This window comes from Cydia fagiglandana, chromosome 2, assembly GCF_963556715.1.
Source record: "Cydia fagiglandana chromosome 2, ilCydFagi1.1, whole genome shotgun sequence".
Taxonomy (NCBI): Eukaryota; Metazoa; Arthropoda; class Insecta; order Lepidoptera; family Tortricidae; genus Cydia; species Cydia fagiglandana.
Window position 1 is genome coordinate 10,838,751 of NC_085933.1, and position 20,893 is coordinate 10,859,643.

General features: G+C 41.5%; 1 protein-coding gene across 2 annotated transcripts in view; it reads right to left on the reverse strand.

Moving 5' to 3' along the window:
- LOC134676221 (collagen alpha chain CG42342) overlaps window positions 1-20,893 on the reverse strand; it is a 466,219-nt gene that overhangs the window by 24,632 nt on the left and 420,694 nt on the right. The window contains exon 1 of one of the 2 annotated variants that reach the window (XM_063534546.1): window positions 10,191-10,601. The exons of the other annotated variant lie outside the window; for it this stretch is intronic. Within the exon in view, the coding sequence (XP_063390616.1) occupies window positions 10,191-10,368 (178 nt within the window). The 5' untranslated portion in view covers window positions 10,369-10,601. Of the gene's footprint in view, window positions 1-10,190; window positions 10,602-20,893 lie in introns of those variants that run through there. 2 annotated transcript variants of the gene reach the window in all.

The following is a 20,893-nucleotide window of genomic DNA, read 5'->3' on the forward strand; positions in this document are numbered from 1 at the left end:
ATTTAGTTGAAATTTAGTATGTAGATAGGTATTGTTATGGGGAAGGATATAGAATAGATTTCAATCTCAAAGTTTACCCTTACGGGGTGAAGGCAGATTTCAACCCCAAAGTTTACCCTTACGGGGTGAAGGGTTTATATGGGGAATCAGTAAGAAGTACATTGTGTAACAGATGCCCCCAGATACTTATTTCAGGATTTTTAATATTAAATCACCCCCAACCCTTTAAATTAGGGGATGGAAGATTGTCATAAACAACTTACAAAAAGAAGTGAAATCCCATCAAAAACATTTTGATGTAAAATGTTGCCCAAACGAAACCATAAGGCTCGCACTGTCAAAAAGTTATCAGATCTCTTGCTAAGCTTCTAACTCTACAAGCCCTCTAACTTTACTAGCTCTACACCAAAAGTGAGTGGCTTGGCCGTTTCGTTTCTACAAGAACTATTGTATGTAAGTATAATACAAAAACCGCCCAAATGCGAGTCGCACTCGCGTTCCAAGGGTTCTGTACATTACACAATTTTTAACAATATATTTTTTTTAGAGAAAAGTGAGTAAAATGTCTTTAAAAAACCCCGTAGGGATCGGAAAACTAGGTACTTAAGTCCGACTCACGCTTGACTGCACATTTCTAATAGGTTTTCCTGTCATCTATAGGAAAAGAGCTAATATGTGTATTTTTTTCATAATTTTAGACCCAGTAGATTCGGAGATAAAGTGGTCATTTTTTGCGTATTTTCTTAAATAACTTCTAAACTATTTATTTTAAAATTATGAATAAATATATCTGACATTCTTACAATGAGCCCCTTCATTTGATATATATATATTTTTTTTTGATATTCTATTATTTACTTTACATGTATGTCCTTGGGCTATAGACTTACATGTGTATACCAAATTTCAACTTATTGGTGCAGTAGTTGCGGAGCAAATAGGCTGTGACAGACGGACAGCCAGACACACGAGTCACGAGTGATCCTATAAGGGTTCAGTATTTTTCCTTTTGAGGTACGGAACCCTAAAAATAATGAATTTAATAAATTTTTCACCTTATGCCCATGTGGCGGTAGCGAAACAGTCAAGCCACATATTTTGACTAAGGTGTACAGTTAGTGAAGTTAGGGCTTGTAGAGTTTGAAGCTTGGCTCGACAAGAGATCTGACAACTTTTTGACAGTGCTAGTCTTATGGTTTCGTCTTAGCAACAAAATTTACATGAAAATGTGTTTGGTGGGATATTTTTTTACAGTATAAATATTTATTCGTAACAGTAAGTATTATCTTTTAACATAATTTTTACAGTACATCTGGTGCTACATTACGACACCGGTGCTATAATAAGCACGTTAAAACACTCCCTTTGACCGTGTTTTAAAATTCGTCACTTGTTGCAAAATATCGATTTTTCGCAATCCTATCGTAAAAGAAAAGAAAACTAACGAAGAGGTTTTACGCATACTGAAAGTTTTGCGTAACTTTTGAATAAAACCATTTATAACCATAATAATACATTTATTGCTTCTCAAAATGTTTCCCTTTACATTCTATGCACATATATTCACTCGCTCGGACCATTTTTGGTAGCATGAGGCCCAATCACTTGACTGCAATTTTTCGACGTGGTGATGAAACGTAGTAACTGCCTTATCCGGGGTCTTAAATGTCAAACCCCAAATTAAATCCTTAATTTTGGGAAATAGATAGAAGTCACAGGGTGCAATGTCTGGATTATAATCCGTATAAGAGACATTTTCCACGTTTTCGTAATTAAAAAATGTTTTTGCCTTTATTGCGGTATCGGTGGACGCATTATTATGACGCAGGAGGATGCGGCTTCTCGGTCGTCTCTCGCGGTCTTTTTCAATGACTGCGAGCACACAAATGGTAGTGTACTGCTCAGTATTTAACGTTCTTTTATTATTTAAAAGTACGGTACAAAAATGTCGCGTTTAAAAAAAACAGACGATCAAAATGTTTGGCAACGCTTTTGGCTTGTTGAACTTGTATGGGCCTCCTGTCACCTTCGAAAGACCCATTGACTGGACTAATGCCTTTTTTCCGGATCGTAGCAGTAAATCCAGATTTCATCTCCTCTAACGATGTTATATACAGCATTTGAACTTCCTTGCATATACTTACGCAGCATTTCTCGGCACCAGTCAAAAAGTACCTGTTTTTGGACTGAAGTTAATTCGTGAGGAATCCAAAGACAACAAGGCTTCCTGACTTTTAAATATTCTTGTAAAATCTTTTGTATTTGTCTGAACCTATCCCTAATTGTCCTCAAATTTCGTCATAGGTGATTCGTGGGTTTTCTTCAATGAGTCGTCTCACAGTAGCCACGTTTCCTTGAATGATCGCCGTGGACGGTCGACCATCACGAAAATCATTACCTAGAATAATACTGTCTCTACTAAATTCACCATACCAACGCCTCACGATGCTCAGATGTGGTGCTTCAATCCCAAAAGCATTTTGAAGGCAAGCACTACACTCTTGCGGAGTAAGCGAACTTTTAAAATCATAACAAAATCATAGCTCTAAAAATATTTTCGCGTTAAAGCCACGTTCAACGCACTGACTTACTTTGACAAGCCATTAAAAACAAAAGACGATCGATTTGTCGCCAACATTTGTCACATTCCATAATCCTGTATTTTTTTTAAATATACAATTCATAATTTAAATGTTTACCAGTGGCCAATAGTGCAAAACATTCAGTGTGGCCTATGTAGTAGGAGAGAGGGGGAGTTTGTTAAGAACTATAGACAATAGAAGAGGAAGGATGCTTGGGCACCTGATACGACACGACGAATTTATCAAAAATATCATAGAAGGGAAAGTTGAAGCAAACAGGAAGAGGGGAAGACCAAGGAGAGCGTACATGGATCAAATAAAGGAAAAGATCAACGTCGTGTCGTATCGGGCTGTCAAAGAGAAGGCGGAGGACCGCCAAACATGGAAATTCCACCGACCTATGTATTAACAAAAAAAAGTCACTTGTAATTAGTTACTGCCTTTAAAAAGTATAAGTGCCTCAATGTTATTAGACTTTTTGATTCTTTAAAACGTCTTTAGGTCAATAAAGCAAGTGAAAAAATATTAGAGTTAGACCAAGAAAAGTCTGCAGCAATTTTGACAGCCCACACAGTGCAAGTGTTATTTATAAGTCATAATTTCATAGAAGTTTCTTCAAATCGACCTTATTAATAAGAGATTAAAAATATTGAAAATTATCTTAAAATATTTTAATCTAATATTTCATCTCATACGTTCAATAAGGCCCGGGACTAGACCTTTTTACCTGCACTGACAGTGGGCCTTCTTAGCAACAAGTACAAATTCAGAATAATTGGGAATAATAGGGAGCAACTGCTATTTTTGAATGCTGGGCCTTGTTACCCGCCGGGCCTCATATGCCTGCACCTCACCTACCTTATTTATTTGTTTTACAAGGGGAAAAGTTGTTGATTAACCGCTCGTGCTAATATTGATACCCAAACAAGCGAAACAATTTTTTTTATTAAATAGGAGGCAAACGGGCAGACGGATCACCTGGTGGTTAGCGATTACCGCCGCCCATGGACACCCGCAACACCAGAAGGGTTGCAAGCACGTTGCCGACCTTTAAGATGGGGGTCTTTGAAGGTTTGAAGGTCGTATCGGACAGTTCATTCCACAGTTTGGCTGTGCGAGGCAGGAAGCACATTCACAAATTCAAACATTCTAAAATTGAACCACGAGCGGAGCGAGTGGTTCGTAAAGTTGAACCTTGAGCGTAGTGAAGGTTTCAAGGGACGAAGGTTAAATAAAATTTTCACCACATCAGCTCGTAAAGGCCCTCTTGATTGTTCGAAACGGATAAGAAAAGTGGCATTTAATTTGATGCAAATTTTGAGTTGTTACCGTAGGTAAATTGGATCAGTTGGTTGGTAATATTGACTTTAAAATGTTTATCATTATTGAATAACGTTAGTTTGAAATTGATTTTATGATAAAGTAAATATTATCGGAGATGATCGCTCTTATAAAATGTATGTCGCTAGTCATTTATAACCTAAAAGCGCCAAATTAAGCAAAATTATATTGAAATGACACCTGTGTATTGAATTTGAAGAATACTTTAACAAGGGTAGTTATCTGTATGACAATGCACCTAAAATAATTTTCAAACGTATCTATTATTTCTATACTTAACACGATAACGAATTCTACGTAAACGAAACCGCGGGCAATCCCTAGTATATATAGAAATAAATAAGGGAAGGTAAGTTTCCATTAGTGTACTGTGTAAAATAACTATTTACCATTGATAATAATTTTATAAACGCTTTGCGTATTTTTAAGGGCACCGCGCTAACCGCTAGCCCGCGACCGTCGATCGCTGCCTCCTGCCACGGCGCACAGCGCGGCGCGCGCAAACGCCGCGCGTTTGAAATGTAACTTAATATAAGCTCGGAATGCATACTTACGTATCTGTATTTAGTGTCGCCGTGATTTTATATTTCTAATCTTTTGTGTGAGAAGTAAGATCTTTATTATGACCGTGTAATATTAACTCTACAAACTTTAATTCAATATTGGCTATACTGCTTAACGAGAAATCAATATCTAGACAAGCACATTGTCTACATTTCTAACTTTTTACATGTATACTAAGTTGATAGATAATATCGTAATTTTGCAATATCAGCTACTCTAATTCTGTATTTACATAATAATTCCTGTTTTTACGTTCACCAGAAAGCAGCTGTTCCAGATTTCTAAAAACCGAATATTGTGAATAAATTAAAGTGTTATTGAATATGTTAAAGTTTTTTGTAACTTTAATTTTATATTTACATAGTTATTTAGCAAAAATTTAAAATTTAAATATGGCCGAACGCTCCACCTAAAATTTTCTAACTTTTTACATGAATGTTATTTAACATGCTTACAATAACATATCAAAAAAGAAAAAACTTTAATGTTATCAAAACCCATTTTTGTTCCACCGCTGGTCTACTAGGCAGCGGAACGAACAAAGAGCATCAACAGTTTCTAAACCGACCACGACGAAAGACAACACAACGATCAAAAATATCTCTTGTTACAACTGCAGCGAAATAGGGCATCGTAGTAATAAATGTGGTAAACCAGCAGTAACTTGTAGTACCTGCAACAGAACCGGACATGCATCTAGGTATTGTTTTAGAAATAGATTTAATAAAGAGCAAGATAAAGGTAACGGTAAGGGATAAAGGTAAAGGTAAGGTAAGGTAGGTAAGGTAAGGTAAAGCGTAGAAAGCAAACAGGACAAAGTTGTAAATGAAAAACAAGTATTAAGGGTAGCAGTCGATGATACAAATAAGAAATACATAATCGACATCAGGATTAACAAAATTCCAGTCACGTGTCACGTCGATCTAGGCAGCCAATGCTGCGTCATAAGGGCCAGTGTGGCAAAAGAACTTAATCTTGACGTCAACCGTTCGGAGGAGTTACCGGTGTTGAGAGGTATAGGGTCGAACTTAATCACTCCTTTAGGCACAGTTGTAGGTGCAGTAGAAATTCAGGGCATCGAAGAAACGGTAGGTTTGTATGTCGTTGATGATTGTGTGATTCATCAGCCCGTTCTAATAGGTCACACATTTACCGAGCGCCCAGATTTAATAATCACGAAAACTCCATCACGAAAACTCCAACAGAATTAATATTCCAAAGAGTATCGTGTGACAAAGTCAGTCTGACAGTTAGTAAGCAAATGACGATCTCTAGTAAATGTGTTGAGTCTGTTGAGGTAGCTTCCGATCATCCCATCACTGGTTTCATTTGTGTCAAGGGGTCTTTACGCGGTCCCGATGGAGGGGAGTATTACTTGCTCCCTGGGAGATATGATATTAAATTGGGACAGAGTGCTCTCTTAGTGTACAACGCGTCATCCGATGCAATAACGATTCCCAAAAGTTTCTTGCTAAATCGGGCACTTTTTAAGGAAGATAACTCTGTTCTTGATGTTCACGTTCTGAACACCTGTAGTGTAACTATAACTGAAACCGAGGTCGATGGATCTATACAATGTGGTAAAAATCTTTCCAACAAAGATCGCCTTCAGCTCCAACAGTTACTAGCCAAATATAATGAATGTTTTTCGAGTAGTCTTGCTGACCTTGGTTTCACAAATTTGACCGAAATGACAATTGAATTAGAAGATTCCCAGCCTGTAGTATACCGTCCGTATAGAATGTCGTACGCAGAGAGGGCGTTAGTTGAAAAAATGACCAAAGAGATGCTTGACAATGACATAATCCGGGAATCTTCATCTCCCTACGCCAGTCCCATAGTCCTTGTTCAAAAAAAATCTGGCGAAAAGCGGTTATGCGTAGATTACAGGGCACTTAATCGTAAAACTAAGAAAGATCACTATCCACTCCCTCGCGTCGAGGATCAATTAGATACACTATCCGGTAACACATTATTCACATCGCTCGATTTAGCATCCGGTTACTATCAGATACCCATATCCGAAGAGTCTCGCCATAAAACTTCATTCGTCACCCCCGATGGCCAGTTCGAATATAATAGAATGCCATTTGGCCTAGTCAATGCTCCATCAGTTTTCCAGCGAACGATAAATAAAATCCTGTCTGAAGCAAAAATAAAATACGCCATAGTTTACATGGACGACATTCTCATTCCTGCCAAAAATGTCTCAGAGGGGCTAGAAAGATTAGAAGAGGTACTCATTTTGCTTAAAAAGGGCGGATTAACTTTAAAGCTCAGTAAATGCAATTTTTTCAAAGAAAACATCGATTTCCTAGGGTTTGAAGTAAGCGCGGAGGGTATACGCCCAGGGTCACGCAAAACCGATGCAGTTGCCAAATTCCCTAAACCACGCAATCATCATGAGCTTAGACAATTCTTGGGACTATCCGGTTTCTTTCGCCGTTTCATCAAGGATTATGCTCGTATCGCGACACCTTTGACAGAACTCTTAAAGAAAAATGTTTCATGGGTGTGGGGCGAGTCTCAGGAACAGTCTTTCACCAGAATAAAAAGCTTACTAGTAGAACGTCCCTGTTTAGTCTTGTATGATCCTTGTGCAGAGATTCAGTTACATACGGACGCTAGCCAAGAAGGTTTAGCTGGCATCTTGCTTCAGCGCAATGCGAACGGAGTCTTTCAACCAATCTCCTATTTTAGTCGCAAGACAACTCCGGACGAACGCAAGTTACACTCTTACGAGCTAGAAACCTTAGCCGTGGTCGCGTCATTAAATAGATTTAGGGTATATTTAATAGGAAAAGCGTTTAAAATTGTGACCGACTGCAACGCTCTAAGGTTCACTTTGACCAAGCGAGATGTGATTCCGCGAGTTGCAAGATGGTGGGTCCAACTGCAAGAATACAATTTCTCAGTGGAATACCGACCAGGGGCGAGAATGGCTCATGTTGATGCGTTGAGCCGCAACCCGGTAGGTATTGCTGAAACAGAGACCCATGTTCTTGACGTACTTTCCATACAGGATCAAGGCCAAGACTGGATAACCACGGTCCAGAGCGCGGACGAGGATGTAAAAAGGATTAAGGATATTTTGACCGATTCTGAATGTGCTCGCGTAAGCGACTACCACCAAAATTTTAAACTAAAAAACGGGCGCGTTTACAGAATCGTTGGCGACCAACTAAAGTGGTACGTACCCAGAGGCGTGCGCTGGCAAATTGTGAAACGAAATCACGATGACGTGGGCCACTGTGGATTTGACAAGACTCTACAACGTATTCAAAAGCATTTCTGGTTTGCCAAGATGCGCCGCTTCATAAAAAAATACGTATCATCCTGTTTAGAGTGTGCGCATCATAAGGCACCTGGAGGGAAAAGCGAAGGCGAATTACACCCCATCGAAAAAGTCAGTATACCTTTTCACACAGTCCATGCCGACCACCTAGGTCCTTTCATTAAGAGCAAGCGCGGCAACAGCTATCTACTCGTCATAGTCGATGGTTTCACCAAATATGTAAATATTATACCCGTTCGAAACACAAAATCAACAACGACGGTAAGGGTATTAAAATTACACATCCAATACTTTGGTGTACCAACAAGGATCATAACGGACAAGGGCTCTAGTTTCACCAGCAAAATTTTCAAAGAATTCATCAATTCTTATGGTATTAAACACATCGAAAACGCCGTAGCTACCCCTAGAGCTAACGGACAAGTGGAGAGGTTTAATCGTACCATCCTTGACGCGCTCTCCACCTCGTCTCATGGAGACAATGAGAAAAATTGGGACGAGTATATCTCCGATATTCAGTTAGGGCTAAATACCACGACTCATAAAACTACAGGTAAAAGTCCATCAGAACTCCTTTTTGGGTTCAATGTTACTGCACGGTCACAAGGCATTTTGAACCCCGTAGTTAACGAGACTACGAATGTTTGCGGTCCGGAAGAGTTACATTCTATTAGAGAAGAAGCTAGTAATAAAATAAAGAAACAACAAGAAAAAGATACAGATTACTTTAATAAAAAAAGAAAGCCGGCCAAAATTTATTCAGTAGGAGATTTAGTACGGGTACAGCGTCAATTGCCACATGACGGTAAATCTCAAAAATTAGTAGATAAATATCAAGGTCCTTATCGAGTAGTGAAAGTGCTCCCAAATGATAGGTTCTTAATTGAAGACACTCCCCTTACTAGAAAGCATGGTAGACGATATGAAAACATAGTAGCTATTGACAAGATACAACCATGGTTATCCTTTCTTAGGGATTTTGATTCAAGTGATGAAGAAGTCTGTGCCAATTATACACACAAGTAGGTAAACTGTGTTTTCCCTCATGTACTGATTAATTTAGTCTGAAATAAATTCTATAAAGATTAATCTAACCTGTAAATATATTTTGACCATAATGCTAGTTTTAAGTGTTTTCTATAACTTAATTAACTAAAGGATTAAGAATAATGTATGTGTAAATAGTTATATTTTTTTCCCTCACATGTTATGATAAAATAACTATACAAATGAATTTGATGCATGTGTTGTTTTTTTATTTTTTATTAGGCTTAAAACATTAATTATCTGCTGATACTTAGCTGTTACCTGACCTCTGGTACGTCTAAAAAATTTGTCCGTTTACATTGAACATTATAAATTGTGTAGCATTCTACAGGAAACTCAGCACATACCAGTGGTAAAGTACAGTTAGTTAGTTAGTACAGTCGATTAAAAAAAATGTTGTTACTGATTGTTTTGAATGTAATGTTATAACTACAGTTATATTAATTGAACTTAGGCGTGAGGTCTCGTATAGGATGGCCGAGTTGTAAGCAGTAATTCATTATTCCATAAACATAAACAGAATATTTCAGGAATTATGAGAACATTTATTTGTAATTTAACTTAAAACCTTAAACTAATGATCGTTATTTTGACTAGTTCCGGTGGCGCCACTATGTCACCCCCACTATTGTGAACATCAGTGGCACCATCGGATCTGGAAGGCAGGGAGGCATTCTGTTACAGTTCGCACCTCAGAGCGGAGGTGCTGGCTAGGGCTCGTACAACGAATAAGTTAATTAAGTCTTAAAATAAGGATAATTGTGATAATCAAAAGAATAAAGTAAAATTACGAAGCAACTCGTATTTAGTTACTCGCCCTTGATCTTCCTTTCAACATGTATGACAGTCGACGTCAAGAAGAGCAACAAGAGAAGAGCGTACTCCCATCTTAAATGCCGGCAACGCGCTTGCAACCCTTCTGGTGTTGCGGGTGTCCATGGGCGGCGATAATCGCTTACCATCAGGTGATCTGTCTGCTTGTTTTCCTCCTATATCATATCCTATATCATAAAAATATTTACACTTTTGCACCTTACTCCTATGTAATAAGGCGAAAAAGTAAACATATCTTTGACGTCGACTGTACCTACATCTAGTAAGGTGGTGGTACTGGTGCTCGACGCGGTCCCAGTACATGTCATCTTGAAACTTAAGTCAATTGCCAATAGAGATGACGGTAGGGTGTAAGGTGTAATCTACAGGATTCTATGGGGCAGAATTTATTGACAGCTAAGAAGTTCCTATATCGATAAAATCAATTATCGATAGCACTAGTACCACCATCTTACATACTTGTACAAAAGTTTACTTAAGATTATACTTAGTCGGTATGAATTGAAAAAAGAAAAGCTGTTGCTTACCATTCACTTTATACACGTTTTCGTTTTGGAAATGATACTTTTCAGTACATCGGACGGAGGTCGGGCGGCAGACAGGGTACTGAAGATGAGTGTCCTGAGGCACCCGAGGTACTAGCCCTGCTCTAACACTCGCCAGGAGAGCTAACAATCCCAGTATATACCACATCGCGATGCTCATAAATCACACAACACAACATTTATAGCACTGTTATCACTACTTTGATACTTTAAGATATTTACAAAAACGACTCATCTTCGTCGCTTCATTCTATTAACAAAGCGATTCGCTGTAAAAACAAACAGAACTGTTCTCTTCGTTCTATGTCTTCTTTTTCCTTGAACAATATGTGGTTGGATTTCCCCGACTTCTTGTAATTTATGTGGGTGGAGTGAAGTGAGCTGACGGCGACCGATCCGAACGCACTGGCGTGGCGTGAGTGAATACACTAATGTAGACAGAATGTGGTGGCCGATAGCCCGGCCTGGACTGGACTAACTTCAGAGTTAATAGATGTATGCAGTGTAGGTATTCAGTGTATGTAGATTTATTGTCATGTTACATATTATGATAATAATCACACATATGCGGCGCGTCGCATTGGCATATAGTGATAACGTTTGAAATTGCAAATTAGATTTATAAAAACATATTAACTTAAATTGGATATTACGTTTTGGTTGTAAACTTGTAAATAGTTTAGTTATACTGGGTCAAGCAAATCTTGTCAGTAGAAAAAGGCGCGAAATTCAAATTTTCTATGGGATGATATCCTTTCGCGCCTACATTTTTCAAATTTGCCGCCTTTTTCTACTGACTAGATCTGCTTGACCCAGTATATCTTGATTATCTTGTAATCAAAAGCATTTTGACATAAATAATGAGGATATAGATAGTTCTACAAGTAGGGAATTTTTTACTTGAAAGTTCCTCTTCTTTAATAATATTCTATTTAGATTTCTTAATAATTAATACTTTTTGAGATATTGATGGCGCCTATTTTGTCTATAAATTCGAAAATTTTTGTGTGGTAATAAACGCTTCGAAAACATTTTTCCATAAATCATTCCAAATCTAATGAGGTTATCACACGTATTATAAGAAGTAGTATTTCTATTTTTCACCGTTTTCAGTTTGTCGATTTTACCTATTAGTGAAATATCAAAAATATTCAAAATTTTCTCCTAAATGTCACATGATAGGTGAGTGTGCAGGTAATTATACGATTATGCCTAGCCCGAGACATATCATATATTATTTCACTTGAAGAAGCCACCTTTTCACGTGATATTCAGAGAGTTGGCCGCAAATAAAAACTTAAAACTCGATGACACCGCTGACAACTTCATTCACTTTTTTCACGTGTCAGTGATAACACGAAAATATTTTCTATAAATAATTTCTTTTAGTGTGTAAAGAGTGTACCAAGTTGAGAGTACAGGATTATTGCCCCCCTCTCCACCGACCTGTTATAATGAGTGTCGGAGGATCTTATAACAGCTGACCTGCCGGACGATGAACATATTGAACATGCAGTTTGTCCGTTCACCAGCGGAAACATGACCTAAAGTGCTTGGTAAATCCTTCCGCACTGCCAGGTATTTATTTTCTAGATTCTGTCTATTGTATTGAAATTATTATGCTCTTACGAGTATTTTAACAATCGTAGTACTAGTACTATCTACTCATATGCCCTTTTCCCACTTGGGTGCTTGTGCCATTTACACAGTCACAAACTCAGTCGGAGTGCACAAATCCAATAACAAATAGTTATATATATATTGTTCACTAAATGATTCTGTTCGAAACGATTAGATCCTAAATGAAATTGAATGAGTAGACATTTACCACCCAAATGGTTCTGGTAGGATCGTAAATGATCATACATGTAGATAAGTACTGTCTGAAATTAATAGACATGTTTTGTGCTAACGATTCTGGTAGGATCACAAATTAATAATTATGAATTGTCTAAACGTCGATGTTCTTGGTAAGATCACTAAGGTGCAGATCTATCATTTAAACGGTTCTGGTAGGATCAAAATGTATGGATACGTATTGTTTGAACGGTTCTGGTAGAATCGCAACGAAGAGGCATGTAATATCTGAACGATTCTGGTAGAATCGCAACGAATAGGCATGAAATGTCTAAAGGATTCTGGTAGATCGCAACGTATAGACATGTAATGTCTGAACGATTCTGGTAGAATCGCAAGTATCGCAACGCATAAGTAGGCATGAAATGTCTAAAGGATTCTGGTAGATCGCAACGTATAGACATGTAATGTCTGAACGATTCTGGTAGAATCGCAAGTATCGCAACGCATAAGTAGGCATGAAATGTCTAAAGGATTCTGGTAAATCGCAACGTATAGGCATGTAATGTCTGGACGATTCTGGTAGAATCAAACAAATGCTCTATTCTAGTTCTTGTCGAAGCTGCACTTTGGTAAGGCATTACTATCCACGAACAAGAAATACCTATGATACAGAAATAGAAATATATACCGATATGATTAAGAGGATTGAGAAAATTATTTTGAAAATGTCGAAACGGTTACTTCGGCTAATTAAGTTAATAAGGTTCTGTTGCATAGCTGATTTGAGGCCAAATCTCGATCAAGACATCATTCTTGTTAATGCACCTGACGATGCTTAGAGTCAAAAATCTCCAGGAGTGGCCATTGACGGTCGATGTTATTTAAACTAAAGGTCTTGGATGTTTTTTGACAGTAGACGTTCAGTCTGTTAAAATAAAACTACAGATGTTTGAGCCTCTAAGTGAGGTATCCAGGTTGTTGAGAATACCAATAATCAGAAAGCTTGCTGCTGTTAACCGGCGGAACACTGAATATATTATCTTTCACTTCGGTGCTAACCGTGCCACGAAATCGGCGTCTACAGTCTTAGACGTAGAATTCTTCAACACCAGTTTGATGGTTGATGATAGTAGTAGTGTCATTCGGCACCCTTTTGAAGGGGTGCGAGAGGCCTCTTCCGCCTTCCGGCTGCGGAGGCTGTCTCCGGTCGCGCCCCACCTTGTGGGGCGGTCAGTCGCTCGTCATTTTGGGGACGGCTGTGTGTCCATTTTGGGCCAGCTTTCTCGCTACCGGCCGTTTATCCAACCCCGCGACCCCTAGCCCGGTGATACCGTTTGAGCGGGGCCGGGCGTCGGGGAAGCAGGGAAGGCGACCGGCAGCTTAGGCTGGCGTGTGCGTCGTGCCTACGGTTGTGTAGGCGGCATCCGGTGTGGTGAGTGAGTGTTTTCTTCTTCTTCTTCTTCTGTGTTGGTGTGTAGGAGGGCTCGGGGGAGATGCCGAGCCCCGCGTTGGTCCGGCGGGCGCGCGTGATGAGGCGCGATCCCGCGTATGTGTTCGTGGTCGGAGTTGTCCGCGCGGTCGAACATGCCCCGCGCGAGACGCTCGATGACGAAGTCTTCCAGGCTGCTGCTCCACTTCAGGTACTCGGCGATGGCTGCGTTGCTGACGTACCGCGTTGCCCCGACGATGGTCCGTAGCGAGAGGGTCTCCTGACGCCTCAAGTTGGCCCTGATAGTCCTGCAACAGAAAGAATACCAGGCTGGTGAAGCGTATGTTAGTCGAGATCGCACGTAAGCTTTGTACAGACCGAGTTTGGTCCGTACGGGAAGCTTACTGCGCAAGACCGGGCGGAGGCTCATACGAGCGGTTTTCGCTCGTATGATCGTCGCCGCGACATGCTTCTTCATGTTGAGCCTCCTGTCTATGGTCACCCCCAGGTATTTCACTGTGGGTGACCATGTCAGTGGCTGGCCTAGAAGGGAGGGAGGTGGGGGCAGGATCCTGGCTGCCCCTGTGATGAGCGCTTGCGTCTTGCCCACGTTGACTGATAGCCTCCATTTGGAGAGCCAGTCAGGAAGGGCGTCGAGCGTCGGCTGGATCTTGGAGACTGCGTGCGGCATCTGGAAAGAGGAAGCAAAGTAAGCGGCGTCATCTGCGAATAGGGCTAGTTGCGCTTGTCCTACGACTGGAATGTCGTCGGTGTAGCGCGCGTAGCATGCGGGCGACAGGCAGCTCCCCTGGGGGACGCCTGCCTGTATCGGGCGTTCCTCTGACAGTGTGCCTTCCACTTGAACGTGGAAGCGTCGGTCTGCCAGGAATGAAGCGATGACTCTCACGATGCGGCGAGGGGCTGTGGACAGAGAAAGTTTATATATTAGACCTTCGTGCCAAACTCGATCGAACGCTTTCTCCATGTCTAGGAGGACAGCGACTGTATACTCCTTTTTGTTGAGCGCCGTGCCCATGTGGTGTAGCACGCGGGTGAGCTGCAACGTGGTGGAGTGTTGAGACCTGAAACCAAATTGCTCCGGCCTGGGTGTCAGGTGTGGCGAGAGGTGCCGGAGCAGTAACCTCTCGAACACCTTTGATAGGTTGCATAGCAACGTGATGGGCCGGTAGTTCTCCGGCTTTCTTCTGTCCTTCCCGGGCTTGGGAAGGACTATGACCCGTCCGGACTTCCAGATGGTGGGGAAGTGCCCCGACCGTAGGATCCCGTTGAACAGGCGCGCCACTGCCGCTAAGGAGTTTAGCGGCAGTTGGCGGAGCGCCATGTTTGGGATCTCGTCGGGGCCCGGCGCCTTCTTCGGCTTGCAGTGACGTCTGATTGTCGCCTGGACCTGTGAAGGAGAGAAATAAAGTGGATCATCGTGGGTCTCAACGGGCACGCTGAGGTAGTCTCGAACGTGCCGCACGATGTCCGCTGTGTGTTGCGGGTCGGTGTCGGGGAATGGCCTGAATTGCCGCTCAAGGCTGCGAGCGAGTATTTCCGCTCTGTCCTTGGCCGCGTATTTCGGTTTCCCGTCGGTGTCGTCCACTAGGGGCCGTATCGGCTCGGGCGTCGTGCTGAGTTGTCGGCATAACCTGTGGATGGAAGGAACGTGATCAGTTAGGCTATCGATGTGCGCTTCCCAGCTTGCAGCTCTGTGCTCGCTGAGTTTTACCCTTAACAGTCGCTCGAGACTATTGAGCTCAGCCTTGACCGACTGAGCCCTAGTCCTTTGCCACTGTTTCCTGTACCAGCGCTTTTTCTCCAAAAGCGCTTGAAGCGGCCTCGGGAGCGGCTTGCGCCGGTCCGAGGGCGGGATGATGTGGGTGGCGTTGTCGAGGGCCGCCTTGATGTCCCCGGTGATTGTGGCTGCTGCTGCATCGACCTCTTCTGCGGTCGATATGGGACCTGTACGGGGAGATTTTACCATGGCTTCTGTAAAAGCCGTCCAGTCGTAGCGGCGTCCTGGTCCCCTGTTGAGCCTCGTTGTCGCCTCGTCTGCGATGGTCAGGAGCACCGGCCTGTGGTCGGAGGTGAGATCGTAAAATACCTGGTGCCTCATGAGTGAGTCGACTCCGCGAGAAATCGCAAAGTCGATTGTGGTGCCGCGACAGAGCGGGTCTCTGTCGCTGTAGTGTGTGGGCTCGTATGGCCCGTCCACTACCAGATCGAGGTCCTCCACGATCTGGTAGATGATGTTTCCCGGGTGGGAATGCGCGGACGAGTTCCAAGCGGGGTGCTCGGCGTTGAAGTCCCCGGCCAGGATGGTCGGCACGGGGGAGCCCACCAGCAGCCGCTTGAGGTCGGCTCGGAGCTCTGCCGGCCGGCCGTTTCCGCAGGGCCTGTAGATAGCAAACAAACGCAGGTTATGCCTTTGTAGTTTGATATCTATCCCCAGTGCGGATAGTGATGTCGGCTGCTGCTCGATATCCACCGGTTGGTGGATGATTGACATCTTGACGATGATTGCGAGGCCTCGGTATGGGCGCCTGTTTTCGGGGTTCTCCTGGTCGAGGCGGTACACGATGTAACCGCTGGCTTTGAGCGTCAGTGACGCTTTTAGAAACGTCTCGCAGATCAGCATGATGTCGATGTCCTGGCTGTGGAGAAAAGTACGGAGGTCATTAATTTTACCAGTTAATGACTGCGCGTTCCAATACACAATTCTTAGCTCTTTCTCTTTTAGGCCGTAAGAGAGAGTGCAGCTGGCGAATAACTTGCGTTATTGCTGAGAGGGCGAGCTAAGCCTGATTTTGGTCAGGCTTAGACAGAGACTTAATCGCTAGTACAAACTCGTCTAGCGATGACTTCAGGGACGCAGTTACCGCGGTTTGCACCGCGGTAACTATGTCCCTGTGCAGCGCTGTGGTGTCGAGCGCTGGCGGCGCTGCAGGCGGCGCTGCTCGGGGCTCTGCTTGCGACATCCTCTGCGGTTTGTGTTGTGGCTGCGTCCGTCCTCGGTGTTTTGTTGACCGCTGCCTCGGCTGGTTGGCGGGTGCCATGAGGGAACCTGTTGAGTAATCCTCTACCAGGTTCGGTGTGTCTGAGGCCCTAGTGTCGGGGCCTCGCTGCGGGCGGCGGGTCGGCGGGCGGCGTGTGTGGGAGCGGGTGCCCCCCCTCCAGTTGCGCAGCTCCTGCAAATAAATTGCGCACTGCTTGTGATTGCCTGGGTGGTCCATCAGGCAATTGGCGCACGTAGCTGGCTCGTCCTTGGGTCTCGTGCACTGGTGGGACAGGTGCGGCAGTGCGCACTTGACGCAAGGTTGATGATTGATATAGTTTAAGGCACAGGTAAACTACCGGGCCCTCCTCACTAGGGCCACTACAAACAAGAAGAAGGGGGGGGGGGGGGGGGCAGATATCATCAGCAGAGAAGAGAGAAGAGAAGAAAAGAGAGGAAAGAATAAAAGCCTCAACAGTGCTTTGTGATGTTATATACCTATGTCTAACTATAAATGTCCTAAGTACTTCGTTTCTTGTTGGAAATAAATGAAATCATTTAAGACGTGTACTCGTACAGTCGTTCTGTGTTGGCGTCATGGATACATATTCCCTTCTATTGTGCCTCTCTCAGCAGACAGCGTTCCAAACAACAAATTTTTTCACGACTATACTTAAGAGGCTGTTATTTTATTTATAACAGGATTAATACAGGTTATTTAAACTGGGGTGTAATGTTAACCTACCGATGGACAATAAAATTCCTATTTACGTTTTTACAGCCCCAGGCGTCCCAGCCCAATAGTAAACAAGACTGATTTAAATTTGAGTCATAAAATTGATTTATTCGCAACATGGAATAATCTAGTTGACCTGACAGAGTTAACCTGCATAATTTAATTTGGAAATGACAAAGTAAGTCTTTAAAGTATATATAAATTTTAAGCTAATATAACTGGTATAGGTTATACTGGTTAAGATTTGCTTTGAAGTGCCTAGGGTTCATACTGTTCATAGTAAACCAAGGAAATTTGTACCTACACTTGAACTGTCATGAGCCATTACTCTAAATAATAGAGTAGGTACCTTAGCTTTAACCTATGTAGTGAAATAATTACTTTTTGTTGTTAACCTTATCTGTGACAAGCCATAAGTGAGAAACAAACAACTGTGTTAATACTATTAAAAGTAAATACAAACTTTATAACTATGTCAATATGGGAGTTTGCGAGATCACACATAATTATAGTAATTTTAGTACCCAACCTGTCATTGAGCTGTAGCTCAAGAAGTATCTTGTGGGTACATGTACAAGTACATGTACATGTAAATTATTATCTTATCTTATGTACATCAAGTGATAGATGGTGATATAGACAAGTGCTCATAAGTGTTTTATACCGGTGGTTCAATTTTATATCCACTTATATATGTTATAATGTAGGTACCTATATTTGACAATTCGAGTTTTCTATTTGCATTTTTTCTGACAGCTCGAATACCTACTGACGGAGGTTTTTATATAGGTACAACGTGAAAACACCTAGGTTTATGTATGGACGACGGAGAAAAATATAAATTAATTATTACTTGGAATTAACTGACTGTCGTTATAAGTTTCTGATTTTCTATAAATTTAAAGTTAACCTCTAATGTAATTGTGTATTACCTTATGTATTACGTAGTACCTTAACGGTTTAACCCGTAAATTTGGACAGTGATGCGGAAATTGTAATTTTTTGGTATTTTGGTCTAAACGTCACCTAAATCTAATGTAGATATGAAAGCTAATTGAGAACCTAGCTGTTAACAATGTCTATTATAAATGGAATTTATAAATGATGTTTTCGATCACATTTCTATGCTGAGAAAATCGTTTATCGATCTGTTTGCGATGAGAGCTACCTGTTAGCTATGTATATTGTTGCCTCTACAATTGGCTGGGTTCTGTATGGTCTTCTTGATTTTTCCCGGCTGTTTATGATTCGCAATCCAGTGTGATGAGACCTTATGATTATGGATTATTCTTGTAATAAGGATCTCCTGGCCGTGCTAATACTTACTCTGTTTGGGGATGCTGCTGTCTCACAAATCTTAATGAGTATATAGACCTTCTAATTTTCTGCTATAGTCACCCTTAAGAACCCTATATTCTACTGATTAAAGGAAGGAACCTTTTTATTTCCTTGTACACTACAGGTTAACGTTACTTAGCCTTTTGAAGGAGTTTCTGATAGAAGTGTACATGATGTAATTATAGGATATTGTCTTAAATTTTTAACCGACTTCCAAATCTCAAAGAAGGAGGTTATCAATTCGGTTGTATGTTTTTTTTTATTTTTTTTATTTTTTTTTATGTTTGTTACTCCATATCTCCGTCATTACTAGATCGATTTTGAAAATTCTTTTTTTGATTGAATGTATATGTATACAGATTGGTCCCGTTTTTGTCAAAACCCAGTTCTGATGATGGGATCCATGAGGAATCGAGGGAACTCCTCAAATCTTAAAGGCAGACATATAGTGATTTTTGGGTTTTTATCAACAAATCAAGCATATACACCCAAAAAAGTGACATTTGATGAAGTGGAACTGCTGATGATGATCAGAACGGAACTCTTTAACGACGCATAGTTCACGGTTGGCGATTTGTCCTCGTCGTTATGTTTGTTAAGCAAGTTAAGTTTTTAAGCCACATTTTTGTCAAGCTCGAGTTCTGATGATGGGATCCATGAGGAATCAAGGGAACTCCTCAAATCTTAAAGGCATGCGTATAGAGATTTTTGTATTTACATCAGAAAATCAAGCATTTTCATTAAAAACTGTTGCATTTGATGAAGTGGAACTGCTGATGATGATCAGAACAGAACTCTTAAACGACGCATAGTTCACGTTTGGCGATTTTTCCTTTTCGTTATGTTCGTTAAGCAAGTTAAGTTTTTAAGCCACATTTTTGTCAAGCTGGAGTTCTGATGATGGGATCCATAAGGAATCGAGGGAACTCCTCAAATATTAAAGGCACACGTATAGATTTTTTTGTATTTTCATTATAAAATCAAGCATTTACATTAAAAACTGTCGCATTTGATGAAGTGGAACTGCTGATGATGACCAGAACAGAACTCTTCAATGACGCATGGTACACGTTTGGTGATTACGAATTTCGATTTTGACTTGGACTGGGACCCGGACTCGGACTCATACCCGGATCCGGTTCAGACCCGGACCTGGACTCGGATCCGGATTCGGACCCGGACTCGGAACCGGACTCGGATCCGGACTCGGACCCGGTCTCGGACCCGGTCTCGGACCCGGACACGGACCCGGACTCGGACCCGGACTCGGACCCGGACTCGGACCCGGACTCGGACCCGGACCTTGACCCAGAAAACCACTATGATACCTTAACTAAATAAACAACTATGATTACCTACCATAAAATTAATGTACCTATGTATAAAGTACGATGATGCCAATCTTACTAGCCCCTCCCGCTTAAACCCCCGTACACCGCACGGCATGCGCCATTAAGACGAAACGGGAGCTGAGCTAAAAGTCAATTTTGAGATTTCAAGCTGAATATACCCGTCGCTCTGACGGGGCGTAACCGCGGCGTGAGAGACTGTATTTGTATGTGTAATGCACGCACACAGACGCGTGCGGTGCGCCCGTACTCGCGCCGGCGCGCACCTCACTGATTGCAATTTGCATTATCACTTTTTGTTACTGCTACTACTAAGTAGGGTAATTCCCCAGTAACTGGCCACTTTTAATAACTGGCCGCCCTAAACTAAAAATTAATCCTATTCACCTATAAACAGAATTCATTTTAGTATAAGGTTTCAATAACTTCAATAACTGGCCACCGTATACTAAAATTAATTCTATTTAGATATAGGTGAATATAATTAATTTTTGGTTTGGGGTGGCCACTGACGAATTAGAATTACCCTATTGCGATTGAACTTTTTTACTTACCCGGCTTACGTTTACGGAACTCGATATCGAATAGGGTAATTCGCCAGTAACTGGCCGCCCTAAACTAAAAATGAATTCTATTCACCTCTATACAGAATTCATTTTAGTAGGTATAAGGTTTCAATAACTGGCCACCTTATACTAAAATGAATTCTATTTATAGGTGAATAGAATTCATTTTTGGTTTGGCGTGGCCAGTTACTAATAGTGGCCTGTTACTGGCGAATTACCCTATTTATGTACTTAGTGGTTAATACTAGTATCAAGTAAGTATTTTTTTTTCAATAATGCTCAGAAACGAAGTATAGACATGACAAATATAAATATTAACGTCTTTGTAAGGCAGGATTGGACATTCTATAGAGTAAGAGTAAGTGTATGAAACAACCAATTCAGCTAGGACTAGGGAATGCAATCTAGATCTCGCAATTTCGAGATCTCGCTAGATTTTCGAAATTTAACCTAGTTGGCAGGAAATCTC